This window comes from Ovis canadensis, chromosome 24 (genome assembly GCF_042477335.2).
Source record: "Ovis canadensis isolate MfBH-ARS-UI-01 breed Bighorn chromosome 24, ARS-UI_OviCan_v2, whole genome shotgun sequence".
In the NCBI taxonomy this organism is placed as follows: domain Eukaryota; kingdom Metazoa; phylum Chordata; class Mammalia; order Artiodactyla; family Bovidae; genus Ovis; species Ovis canadensis.
This window is the reverse complement of record NC_091268.1, coordinates 30,725,482-30,739,150: the sequence shown is the minus strand read 5'-3', so window position 1 is coordinate 30,739,150 and position 13,669 is coordinate 30,725,482. Positions and strand designations below refer to the sequence as shown.

At 47.8% G+C, this 13,669-nt stretch overlaps 1 protein-coding gene and 1 long non-coding RNA gene across 6 annotated transcripts in view; one reads left to right on the top strand and one right to left on the bottom strand.

The window, feature by feature from the left end:
- XYLT1 (xylosyltransferase 1) overlaps nucleotides 1-1,103 on the bottom strand; it is a 348,193-nt gene extending 347,090 nt beyond the window's left edge. The window contains exon 1 of the mRNA XM_069570209.1: nucleotides 558-1,103. Within this exon, the coding sequence (XP_069426310.1) occupies nucleotides 558-914 (357 nt within the window). The 5' untranslated portion in view covers nucleotides 915-1,103. The remainder of the gene's footprint in view (nucleotides 1-557) is intronic.
- LOC138429081 (uncharacterized) overlaps nucleotides 574-13,669 on the top strand; it is a 31,813-nt gene continuing 18,717 nt past the window's right edge. The window contains exons 1-4 of one of the 5 annotated variants that reach the window (XR_011252671.1): nucleotides 592-846; nucleotides 1,884-2,298; nucleotides 8,823-8,931; nucleotides 9,202-9,307. This is a non-coding gene — a long non-coding RNA (uncharacterized lncRNA). Of the gene's footprint in view, nucleotides 847-1,883; nucleotides 2,299-8,822; nucleotides 8,932-9,201; nucleotides 9,308-13,669 lie in introns of all 5 variants that reach the window. The other 4 variants (XR_011252669.1, XR_011252670.1, XR_011252672.1 and 1 more) reach the window with 4 other exon arrangements.

The window sequence follows — 13,669 nt, the reverse complement described above, 5'->3', positions numbered from 1 at the left end:
AGTAAGACCGGGCACTGGAGACAGAGTCTTGACTCCGGGGCACGGGTGAGGACCTGGGACACTGATCCCAGACCCCTCTCAGGCCAGGCAAAGACAACGAGGCAGCAGACGGAGGACTGAGTGGTGTGCACCCAGCTGGGCAAAAACCAGAGATGCGCTGAGCACCTCCGCCGAAACAGCGGCTGCGGATCCCGGCACGGTCTAGGCGCTCAGACCCGGGGCGAGGCAGCAACACCCACAAGCACAGAGCAAGTCGGGGCGCCCAGCTAGAGTGACCGGGACAGGCACCCAGCCAGGCTCCGGTAACCCCCCAAAGCGCCTCCTCTGGAGATAACTTCCCCAGACCCCCAGGGGGCAGTCCTCAGACTAGGGATGGGGCAGGGACCCAGCCCCGGCTTCCAGGGGAAAGAGATGTGGGGTCAGCAGGCTTGGGGAGTCCCGATCTGAGGAGCGGGGTTCAAGGGCTGGGGGCGGGGAGCGCGGGGTCCGGCCGCCAGCCCTCCGGTTTCCCTCCCTCCATTGCTCCCTCCAGGACGCGAGCCGAAAGGGCATCTTACCAGCGCCCGCGCGGCCAGTGACCCTCGGCTGGCCGGCTGCTGCGCGCGGGGTGCTCCGGGGCCGCCTCCCCGCGCGCGCGCTGGGGGCCCCCGTCCTCCTCCGCCGCCGCCACCGTCTCCTCCTCGGGCTGCAGCCGGCTCGGCGGGCAGGTCCCGGCGCTCGCGGCGCGGGGCCGGGGCCGGGGGCGGCTGCTCCGCACCGCCGGCCGCTGCGCCCCCGCGGCGCTCCCCTGCCCCGGAGTCGAGGCTGCTGAAATTCCACACGACCAGCGTCTGCAGCAGCAGCACGGTGAGCGCCGCGAGCAGCGCCGAGTGCGAGCGCCGGGCCAGCCTCCGGGCGCACGGCGCCGCCACCATCTTCGGAGCGCGGCGGGCGAGCGGGGCGCGGGGACCCGGGGCGCTCCGGGCCGCCCCCGCGCTCCCCGCGGCTCCCGCGGCCGCCGCCGCCGCCGCCTGGGCTCCCGCTCGGGCCGCCGCCGCCGCCTCGGCTCGCCGCTGCTCCTCCTCCGCCGCCGCCGCCGCCGCTGCCGCCGCCGCCGCCTCCACCGCCGCGGCGCGGAGTTTTCAGACGGGCAGGGACCCGGACGTCACCAGGAGGAGGGGAAGGCGGGGAGGCGGGGAGCCGGAGGCCGCGGAGGGGGGCGGCGGGTGCGCGCGCTCGGGCGGGGCGCGCCGGGAGGGCGGGGGCCTCGGCCGCGGGGCTCGCCCGCCCCGCAGCCCCTGCCCCGGGCCCGGGGGCGCGGGGGCTGGGGGCGCGGGGCCGGGGGCGACCTGGGCCTGGGCGGAGAGGGGCGGGCCTGGGGGCGGGGCGAGGGAGGGAAAAGCAGGAGGGAGAGGAAGGGGGCGGCGGCGAGCAGAGAGGGCCCCGGGTCCCGCTGACCCCGGCGGGAGAGGGTGGGGGGAAGGGGGACAGCCCCCGCCCGCGGCCGAGGAGACGAGGCCGGAGGCATGAAAGGAAGAGGGAGCTTGGGGTGAGGGCGGGCCCGCTCAGAATCTAGGGGAGGTCGGGAGGCTCGGGGGTCCTGAGATCCAGCCTTCCATGTGGGAAGCAAGCACGAAACAGCTGAGTGGAGCGAGCTCCCCGCCCGGAGTTTGCGGTCCAGGCGTCTTCTCTGGGCAGAGACGGCTTGGCAGGTGGAGACGCGAAAAACGTGTCAGGAGTGTCTGAGCCAGGGAATGGGCTCACGCGGCCGATCCCTGGATCCCTAGCTTGAAGGGGAGGGGAGGAGGCTACACCGGAGTGTGCGTGACTCCTGAATCACACCCCGTCCCCTAGTGCCAAAGATGTGCTAAGTGCTTCACTGAGTCACTCCTCTGATCCTTAAGGACCAACAAGCCAGGAGACTTCCAAGCCCAGCTGGCAAACAAGTGCTTTCCTGGGGAGAGAGTGACTCCATGGAGTTCCTCAACCCTTAGGCTGCAAGCCCCAAAGGCTGGTCCCTGCCTTCCACCAGGTCCTTCTCATCCACCCTGAAGCTCGCCTTCCTGACTGCCCAAAGCTCACCTCCTGAGAGAACAAGTGGGTGTTACCTCGCAAAGTCAAGTTCTTTCCCATCAAGGCTGAACTGTCCCGTTGACCTTGAGCCAAGAACTCCTCCCTGGGCCTGAGCGTCCTCCTCTGTCAATGAGGGTTTAGGCTCACAGATCCCAGTGGACTCAAGTTTCATCGTCAGCCATCTCTGACTCAGTCTTTCCAGTCTTTCCCTCCGGTGTCCTCTTGCCCAGCAGCCCTGAGCACGTGGTGAGTTCATAGTAGGAGTGGGTGTCCCAGATAAGGCTCAGCACTATCCAAAAACCATAGCAGATCAAACCCCCAGCTTGTGAATTGGGGACTCAGGGTGAAGGCTTTGCATCTTATCCACTGTGTTCTTCGACCTGATCCTAACTTTAAAGGGAAGAAAGTGAAAGAATAATGAGAAGGAGGCAGGGGAGAGATTTGTTTCACTTGCTCAACCACAGTCTGTGAACATCAAGGCAAAGTGCAGGAATCCAAAGGTGAGCGAGGCTTAACGTCCCCTTCCGCAAGCCTGGAGTCTCGAGGAGCCAGTTGTGCATGTTGGTCACTAACTAACAGTGAGGTCAGTGTTGCTTTGGAGACGTGCACGAAGTGCTCTGGGTTCATGAGCATGCAGTGGGGGTGGCCACTGAGAAGGTGCTTTCTGGATCCATGTAACAAGCAAACCCATTTCCCTGAACTGGCAGTGTAAAATGCCAACTAGGGAGATCTAAACTCCAGACGAGGCTCAGCTTTCAGACTATCCAAGCCTGGCTGGGCATGTGGCCAAGCATAGAGGCCGCCCCCCTTGGGCTCAGCCCATCTAACCAGGAGTGAGATAGAACGGAGGCAAGCTTCTATAGTCACACAAGTCTTGGCCATCTATTTATCACCTGGGACTATTTTGGTTACAAGTAATACAACATTTATTATGTCTTTAAAAATAGAGTTTACTGCATCATATAACCAAATGTTCCAGAGAAAAGGCATCAGGTGAGGTTTGATCCAGCAACTCAGAACTATGTCCTGGGACTGCTTTTCTTTCCGTCTCTCCTCTCTGCCTTTCATGAGGCCAGCTTCATCCTGAGTTTCTCTCTTCGTGTCACAGCCTGGCATCAGTCGCTCAGACTAGTTGTATCTTTTGTTCATTTCTAGCCCAAGAGAAGGAAGGTCAGGATTTCCCAGCATTCTCCTCAAACGTCCAGATATTCTTTCTGATTGAGCCAGCTTCGGGTCACAGGTCACCCCTAAACCAAGCACTGTGGCCAGAAAGATAGAATGTGCTCATCAGCTTGGCCAAGGTCCCATACACCTCCTCTGGCACTGGGGCAAAGCCAGCTTCCCTCCAACCACCCTGTAGAATCTATAGGGATCAAGGTCTTACAGGAAGGTGGGAATAGGTGCAGGGAAGGTTGCTTCTACTCTATGAAGTCACTGTGATGCTTACCTGACTTGGACAGGCCACTCCTTTCCCAGGACTTCAGTTTCTTTAAAGCCAAATGAAGAATTCAATGAGATGGTCCCCAAGATCATCATGTCATGTCCCCAGAACTCCTGCTTAGTGTCTAAAGAGAGCTTCCCAACCCAGCCGGGACTGCCCTGGAGACACTTGACATCCCTGCCCTCTAGCCCATCTTTGCTTCAGTGGTTCTGCTGCGTTTCTCCTCTAGGCAGCAGTGATGTTATCTGCTTCCTCCACATGGCACAGTTTAACCAAAGGACTGTTTAACCACAGTCCTTTGGGGCCCACACTCTTGTTCAGCTCCCTCGAGAGCCACAGGCTGGAGTGAGGTTAAGGATCCAGCCCCCTGGGTCCCTGGAGAAAGAGAGAGTTGTTTGTTTATCTCAACTCATAAAATGCCGCCCCAAAAAGAGGTTTAAAAGCTCCGGCAGGTTATGGATGCCATAAACAGCTTATGTGAGGTTTTTAGGATGAAAAATCACCTGAGATAGAGGGAATGGGAAAGCGAGATCCTAGGGACTATTTTCCTGTCCTGAGACAGATCAAGACAGCAGTACCTCAAGCATCTTTGTGGGGCCCAGGTAATGCCTAAGCGTCTGGCAGCAGCAGACTTTCACAACAGCAGCAAGTTTCTTGAGAATTTTAAAAGCTCATTCAGTCATTCAACACAGATGTATTGGACCCTGTTATGTGCTAGGCATCATGCTAGGCAAGTGTGATATAGAAATGCAGAAGATTCCCTAAGAAATTTTTCTTTTTAAGTGTGCTTCCTACGCTTGCATTAACTGAGAGCCAGAGCTCTGAAGAAGTTCTAGCTGATTTGTGGGATACCTTTCCCTACCCCATCCCTGAATCTTGTTTTATCACCACTTTTCAGTGAGGGGAGAGTAAATCAGTGAATCAGTAGTTCTGAGATCCTGGTTTTCCCAGCACGAGGCTAGGGGATGAGATGGAAACCGGCGGGGCAGAGTCGGGGGAGTCTTTACCCTCAAGGAGCTGTCAAACAGATTGCCAGCTGTGCCGCTTTTCAACTGAGACTTTCGGCATCAGTTGTTTTGCTTCTTTATGCCTCAGTTTTTCATCTGTAAAATGGGTGCATCTGTGTTCAGTCAGTCCTGTCCAACTCTTTGCGATCACATGGACTGTAATCTACCAGGTTCCTCTGTCCATTGAATTTTCCAGGCAAGAATGCTGGAGTGGGTTGCCATGTCCTACTCCAGGGGATCTTCCCAACCCAGGGATCAAATGTGAGTCTCCCCTGCATTGGCAGGTGGATTCTTTGCCACTACACTACCTGGGAAGCTCTGTGAAATGGATGGGGTGGGATGATAATAGGGCTTTGCTCATAGATTTCTTATAAGGATTAAATGAGATAACGCATATAAAGTTTTTTTTTTCTATAGAGATTGGCACACAGTAAGTGCTCATTAAAGGTAAGATATTATTCATTTCATTTGTAACAGTAGGGCAGTGTCTAAAGATATCAGAGGGAAAAAAGAGTAGTCAGGGAAAACAGCCTGGAAGAAGTGGCACTCAACCTAGTCCTTGATTTGCATGGAGGATTGCCAAGCACCCCAAGGTTAGGGAACTGGTCTCATTCATCTCTGCTGTTTCTGGTACTTTCCATAATGCAGGGTAGAGTCAACTTTGGTTGAACAATGAACGCCAATAACAGACATGCTGCTGGAATGAGCCTGGAATGTTCCTCCAGCAGCAAGACAGCTGCTGAGTGGAGCCTGATACCTGAAGTTCACAGACCCCATCACAGCAACTTTTTAGCTGTATGAGTTTAAACAAGTTGTTTAGTGTTACCAAGCCTCAGCATTTCCATTTGTAAAAGGTGAAGAAGACTAATACCCATGTCTTAAGGCTACTGGGTGGCGCAGTGGTAAAGAATCTGGCTGGACTGCGGGAGACACAAGAGACTCGGGTTTCATCCCTAGGTCAGGAAGATCCCCTGGAGAAGGAAATGGAAACCCACTCCAGTATTGTTGCCTGGGAAATCCTATGGACAGAGAAGCCTGGCGCCCTATGGTCCAAGTGTTGCAAAGAGTTGGACATGACTAAGCACACACACACAGAAAGGCTACTAGAGGGCAGAGGCAGGGGAGTGGCATAATACATTCCCTATAAGATATTGGCACTGACCACTGGCAGAACTGAAGGAATGTTAGCAGGCTGGTCTATAAAGGAGATGCCCTCCCTTTCTCTCCAGTAGTTCTGACGGAAGGTACCTGAGACTAGGGATTGACATGCCTTCTTCTAAATCTAAATAAAGTTCAGCTGAATAATAAATAAAGTCAAATACATAATTTTTATTTTTTTGAAATCTTAATCATGTCCCTGTTTCTTTTTGGTTTATTGCAGAGTTTATTTTGTTTACCCAAACTCTATAAATTGACTCTGACTTTACTCTTAAAAAATTTAAAACCTCCCCTTAGGTTTCACTTCTGCTTCAGACAGAAATCATAAACAAGGGTCACCTGTTCTTGAATGTCAGTTAGAGAGTTATGCATGAAACATCCACCCATCGTCCTGCCCCCAAGAATTCCTGACTCTCCAACAAGCACGTGCAAGCGCCAGAGTTCCTGGGCACGTAGAGGTCAGAAGAGCCAGGATGCTGAAATCCCCTGCCCCAGGGCTCCCCAAAACACATGAGGACATGGACACCCATCACCCTCAACCCCATCCAAGAGAAGGAAACGGCCTCTGATCAGACCACAGGCTGACGCAGGTGACATGCCCCGCTAGACGCCCAGCTGTGTTTCTGAAACCTGCGGCTTTTCCGGAGAACCGTCTGCCCACTGTATCAGCAGAGGGAGCTCTAGGTAGCAAATAACATTCCTCTGACAGTGTGTAATACTTGCCTGCAGATAAGATTTGCAGGAGACAACTAGAATAAGTGGGGGTCCTAACTGGGTCTGGCATCTGTCCCGTGTAGAAGAAAACCCCACCGATTTGCCAGGGTAGCATGGGGGTCGGGGTGGGGGGGGTTGGTCAGGATTGGAGAGTGGTCTGAGAGAGGAAGAGACACCAGCTAAGGAAAGGATGCGTGACAATCAGCCACCACCACCACTGCTTAGGGGATTATCTGACCTTGTTCTGTACCAGCCCTTTTCTCCACCCCCAGTCTTCTCATAGCCTTTGTTCAGTTCTATGCTGGGAGGGATTGGGGGCAGGAGGAGAAGGGGACGACAGAGGATGAGATGGCTGGATGGCATCACCGACTCGATGGACTTGAGTCTGAGTGAACTCCGGGAGTTGGTGATGGACAGGGAGGCCTGGGGTGCTGAGATTCTTGGGGTCGCAAAGAGTCGGACACGACTGAGCGACTGAACTGAACTGAACTGAGCCTCTCATTTATGTGATGGTTGAAAAGGGTCTAAGTCTCAAACTAGCTTGGCGGACTTTTTCTCTTCAGAATAAGCGTATACTATGTGTATTGCATGCGTGCTAAGTTGCTTCAGTTACATCTGCTTCTTTGCGACCCCTCAGACTATAACCCTCCAGGCTCCTCTGTCCATGGATTCTCCAGACAACAGTACTGAAGTGGGTTTCCTTTTCCTCTCCATTATTGTGTGTATTAGTGGTGCACGATCTGGTCCCTGGGGCTATAGGCTTAGAACTGTGGGAGGACAGCAGTGATGACAGTGGATGATGATATGATGACTGTGATGGTGAGAATTAGACGTTTATGGAGCACTTATCATGTGCCAAGCCCTGTACGGAGAGTGTTAACAGAAGTAATCACCAAATATTTATCAAGAACCTATGATACCCAGGATGGTGCTCATGCAGGGGGCGTTCAGTGATGAATAAAACATGGAAGGTCCCTGCCCTCCTGGAGACTGCATTCTAAATTCTATGATTATGCATGCAACCAAGATGAGCAAATAAATATGTGAACAAGTACTATCAGAGAGTAAAGAGTGAAGTGTAAGGGGCTATCTATTAGAATGACCAGGATAGGGCAAGTTTCAACAGGCTGGTCAAGAGGACCTCACTGACAGGGTTCCACCGGAGTGTTTCAAGAACGGTCTCATGAAATCCAGCTTTTAGGGAATCTGATTTCTTTAAAGCTCCCTCATCTGTCGACTGAATAAATAAAGGTTAGCTCTGTTTTTCTCAAATGTGTATATATGCTCTTGTAACGTATAAGTGAAAAATGCTACCTAATTCATGGAAGTTCTTTTGTCGTTTTGGATTTTTTCAAACAATGATTAGTGAAAACTCGACAATTTTCCTGGGTGTGATGAGAATATAGAATGAGTTAGCGAAAAGGCCATTAATAAAGTAAAAAGTTAAAGGGATACCATCTTACAAAAAAAAAAAAAAAGGTTAGAAAACAACTCATTTGAAAAGACCCTGATGCTGGGAAAGATTGAAGGCAGGAGGAGAAAGGGACAACCGAGGATGAGATAGTTGGGTGGCATCACCGACTCGATGGACATGAGTTTGAATAAGCTCTGGGAGCTGGTGATGGACAGGGAGGCCTGGCGTGCTGCAGTCCACACGGTTGCAAAGAGTCAGACATGACTGAGCGACTGAACTGAACTGGTGTATTTTATCTCAAACATTTTCTTGTCCAAATTCGCTTTTGTTTTGTCAAATTTACCCCTCTCAGAAGTTCAGTGTGTTGCCAGTGTTTCTGTCTAGTCCGTGCGTCTTTAAGTTGTAGCTTCAGCCTTGTACCCCAAACTCGTTTCCATCTTGTTTGAGCCTCTGTTTTTCACCCTCATCTCAATTCACCTTGTACCTGTTGTTATTCCTTAGTGTAGCTCAAGTCCCCTTTGCTTGTATACCTCAGGAATCCATTTCAAAAAGACTCAAGGGAAAAGTGGATATGCTTCAGTCTGCAAGCTGCCTGACAAATACCTGTTCTTCTCTTCTTGTTTGATAAAAAGTCCTGATTTATTTAGGGTGATGATATGCCCAAGCAGAAAACAATGGTCCCCAACTTTCCTTGTAGTTTGAGGTGATCAAAGAAAGAGCAATAGATGTCTTTGTGGAGCTTCCAAGATATCCTTTGGGAGAGGGTGCTAAATCAGTTAGTGAGTGCCCTCTAGTCCCTTGCTATTTCCATTCTTTCTGGAATGTAGAAACGATAGCTGGAACTCCAGCAGCTATGTTAGGACCGTGAGGATAGAAGTCATTACTCGGAAGTAATGAGCCAGAAGGAGAGAATCAGCCGAGGTCCCTGATGCCTTTGTGATCTACTGCATATGGCCCACCCTTGCTCCTTGTTTCAGACCTGAGAATGAACACTCAGGTGGTTGAAGCCACGCAAACTGGGCTTCTGTTTCTACAGTTGGTACCCTGAGATATGGGATGAAATCGAACAACCTAACTAAAAGAAAGAAGGTTACGGATAAAGCTATGCCTTGGGAAGAGCTGGATCCAGAGATGTGAACACACAGGTCTGTCCGAACATCTGTCTCTGCTCCTCTTTGAAAGCTGGTTAGTTCTCTCTCAGGGCGAAGTGATGCCCTCCATGTTTAAGAAACACAGCTGCCCAGCTCTTGGGTGTTACGTCCCACGGCCGTCATAAAGGGACAGGTTCTTCCTCTATAACCATGCGCCTCAGGTGGGCCCTTGAAGCTGCTCTGTCCCTCCATGTATTGCTAGTCCAGTTACTCTCCCATGCCCTTCAGTCTCTGATACCCCTCTCTCTCCCTCGCCTGCCTGAGGACCTGCTTCGTGGGTCACTGAAGAAGGAGAAAGCAAGCAGAAAAGGGTTCCCACAAGCTCCTTCTGCCTCATTTCCACACTCCCCTGCCTGTGCTTCTACTAAAGGTATTTTTTATTGGGGTATAATTGCTTTATAATGTTGTGTTAGTTTCTGTTATACAATGTTATCAACTATATGTATATATTTAACCCTCCCTCTTGGGTCTCCATTCCGCCCCCCTCATCACTCCCATCTGGGTCATCAGAGCACTGAGCTGACCTCCCGCAGGTCCCCATAGCTGTCTGTTTCACACGTGGCAGTGTATGTATGCCAATCCTAATCTCCCAGTTCATCCCACCTTCCCCTCCCCTCCACGTCCACATGCTATTCTCTACATCTGCATTCCTCTTCCTGCTCTGCAAATAGGTTCATCTGTACCTTTCTTTTTTAAGACTCCACATATATGCATAAATATGCAATGTTTGTTTTTCTCTTTCTGACTCACTGCACTCTGTATGACAGACTCTAGGTCCCTCCACATGTCTACAAATGACCCAATTTCATTGCTCTTTGTGGCTGAGTAATATCCCTTTGCATATATGTGCTGCATCCTCTCTATCCAGTCATCTGTTAATGGACATCTAGGTTGCTCCCACGTCCTGGCTATTGTAAATAGTGCTGCAATGAACACTGGGGTACATAATTCAAAAAGACACATACCGCAGTGTTCATCGCATCCACCATGTTTTGGTGGACATGCTAGCCAGGCTCCTGCATGAAGCCCACTCTCATTTGCCCATGAGACCCCACTGTTTCTCTTGGTTTTTTGGACATCACTCCACCACGTCCCTCTCTCGCCTCCCCACTCTCTACAGTAGCATGCTTTTCAGGATTCAAACTTACTGCTACTTCTCTGGTCAAAACCAAAGTCCTCTCTTGGTCCTGCTTCCTCGTGTTTCTCTTCCCTTTGCAGCAGAAGTCCTCAGAAGAGTTACCCAACTCCCTGTCTCCAGTACGCACTTCCCTACTTTCTCCTAAACAAGGTTCTTGCTCCCTGTCCTCCCCCGGGGCTTCACACACACAATGAAACTGCTCTCAAGCCCATCATGTCTCACCTTGAGCAGCAGCTCCCCTCCCTGTCGCTCACGCTCCTCCGTTACCCTGGCTTCCTTGCTGTCTCTGAAACACACCAGTCAGGCCTTTCTCATGACACTGTCCTGGTTATTCATTCGGTATAGAAAATTCTTCACCAGTTACAACCCTGCAGAGGATCTCTGCACACCTCCCTCCTTCACCCTGTTCAAGCTTGTGCACCCATGTCAGCTCATTTATGCCTTTCTTGACTATCCTAGTGAAACTGCAGTCAATACTCCTAATCACCTTTACTGTAGCACTGATTTCCTTTTGTATAAAAATCATTTATGGAACCTCCCTAGTGGTCCAGTGGCTAAGACTCCAGGCTCCCAGTGCAGGGGGCCCAGGTTCAATCCCTGGTCAGGGAACTAGACCCCACCTGCTACAACTAAGAGTTCAGATACTGCAGTAAGACCAGGGACATCCAAATAAATAAATAACTATTATTTTATAAAAAAGAAAAAATCATTTATTACAGTTTTTGCTTTATGACCATCTCACCCCATAGATTATAAGCCCCGTGAGGGCAAGTATAAGCAGTTTTATTCTCTACTCCACTTCCAGCACTAAATCCTTGGCACATAGTAGGTGTTGAACTATATTTTAGATAGATCAATGAATTAATCACATTTTTAGACATAATCCAAAAACATCTCAACAAGGGTGCTGAGTCCTGGATTGAACCTGACACTAGCTGGGACCCACTGGATTTAGTTACAAGAGTAGTAGTGTAATGAGGAGATCATTTGCAAGAGCGGAAAGTCAACCATGCCACAGATGTCAGATGCAGGGTATTATTTGAGGACAAGACTGTATCCAAACCATCCCAGTTTGGACCCTGAATCTGCTCCTTTTATCTTACCTCTGAAGCTGTGCAAAGTTGTTTCACATCCTTCTTAGCGTCCTCTGAGGGTTGCCTGGAGCTTAAATGAATGAGTTATGGTTAAAACACACTTGAACCCGTGCCAAACACAAAGTAACACCAAGTTCAAAAACTGAAAACTATTAGAAAAATAATCAGAACTTGATGAAAAAAATACATATGTTTTTGAAGAAATCAATGCTCTTGTTTACCATATAAAGAAAAAAATAGAAATAAAAATATATAAGGACAGGAGAAATTGCAACCTAAAAACTCAATAGATATGTACAGAAACACACTAATATTAACGAAAGTATTGTTTTCTAGTACCCATGATATCTGAATATAAAGTCTCAACAAATGAAATAAAGAGATTTTATTCTAGCCAAATTCTCTCTGATAATAATTCAATAATATTAGAAATTCATTTCTTAGAACTTAAAAATTGAGACACACAATCTTAGACAACAGAATTCAATCTTTTTTAAAGCAATAAATAAAGCAACAGTTTATAACAGTCTATGAAATACAATAAAAGCTGTAGTCAGAGAAAAATTAATAAACTTCAATGCTTTACTGTAAAGAATAACTAATAAAACAATAAGAGAACTTGTTATAAACCCCAAGATGTTAGAATAAGAACAAAATACAATAAAACATTCTGAACAGCAAATTAATACTTATAAAATCTGATGTAATAGAACAGAAGGCACGAACAGCATAAAAGAAAACAAGCTCAAAAGCTCATTTTTGAAATACCGTATTGGGTGAAAGGAATCAAAAGGCACGAATTTCCAGTTATAAAATAGATAAGTCTGGGGAATGTATTGTGAAGTATGGTGACTATAATTAATAATACTGTATTATATATTTGAAAACTGTTAAAAAATTCAGATCTTAAAAATCTTCATCCAGAAGAAAAAACAGTTATGACTATGTTTGATGATGGATGGATGTGAGAGTTGGACTTTAAAGAAAGCTGAGCACTGAAGAATTGATGCTTTTGAACTGTAGTGTAAGAGAAGACTCTTGAGAGTCCCTTGGACTACAAGGAGACCCAACCAGTCCATCCTAAAGGAAATAAGTTCTGAATATTCATTGAAAGGACTGATGCTAACGATGAAGCTCCAATACTTTGGCGAGCTCATGCGAAGAGTTGACTCATTGGAAAAGACCCTGATGCTGGGAAAGATTGAAGGCAGGAGGAGAAGGGGACGACAGAGGATGAGATGGTTGGATGGCATCACCAACACGTTGGACGTGAGTTTGAGCAAACTCTGGGAGTTGGTGATGGACAGGGAAGACTGGCATGCTGAAGTCTATGGGGTCGCAAAGAGTCAGACAGGGCTGAGTGACTGCATTGAACTGACTGATTGTGATGGATCATAAATAGACTCATAGTGATCATTTTGCAATATACAAATATCAAATCTGATGTTGTACACCTGAAACTAATGCTATACATATAATGTTATACATCAATTATATATCAATTTAAAAATTTTAATTGGAAAAATGAAAATATCAGATTAAACCCCCACATAAGTCTGACTCAGGAAGACAGTTTGGTCATATGAAATGGCTACTTTTTTGAAAAAAAAATTATATATATATATATATAATGACTCTGGGAAAGGTAGAACATTTGAAGGAACCAATTACTTAAAAGAGATGAAAAGTTTAGCATTCTAAAAGAGCTGCAGATCAGAGAGATTCTTAGCTGAGTTCTATATAATGTCATCTGAAAAGCAAATTGCTCCAATTACCTTCTATTGAAGTATAATTGACTTATAATATTATATTAGTTTCAGGTGTACGAGACAGTGATTTGATGCATTACAGAGTGATCATCATGGTAAATCCAGTTAACATCAGTCACCATACATATTGATTACATTTTTGTGCTGTACGTTCTATCCTGTGACTTATTTATTTGCATGTTTGTTTTCAGTTTATTTTATTTCCTTAATCTAAGTATTGTTGATTTACAGTGTTGTGTTAATTTCAGGTATATAGTAAAATGATTCAACTATGCATACATATATATTAATTGTTTCAGATTCCTTTTCCCAAAATACTGAGTATCGTTCCCTGTGCTATTTAGCAGGTCAGGTCTTTGTTGATTATGTATTTTTTAGTTTTATATGTAGTAGTATGTGTATGTTAATCCCAAACTCCTGATTTCTCTCTCCCTATTCCCTTTTTCCCTTTGGTAACGTTAAATTTGTTTTCTATGTCTGTGAGTCTATTTCTGTTTTGTGTATAAGTTCATTTGTGTCATTTTTTTTAATTCCGCATGTAAATAATATCCTATGATATTCATCTTTCTGTATCTGACTTACTTCACTTAGAATGATAATTTCTAGGAAAGTAATATTCCGTTGTACCAATATATTCACTCATCTGTCAATAGACATTGAAGTTGCTTCCATGTCTTGGCTATTGTAAATCGTGCTGCAGTAAACACTGGGGTGCACGTATCTTTTCAAAT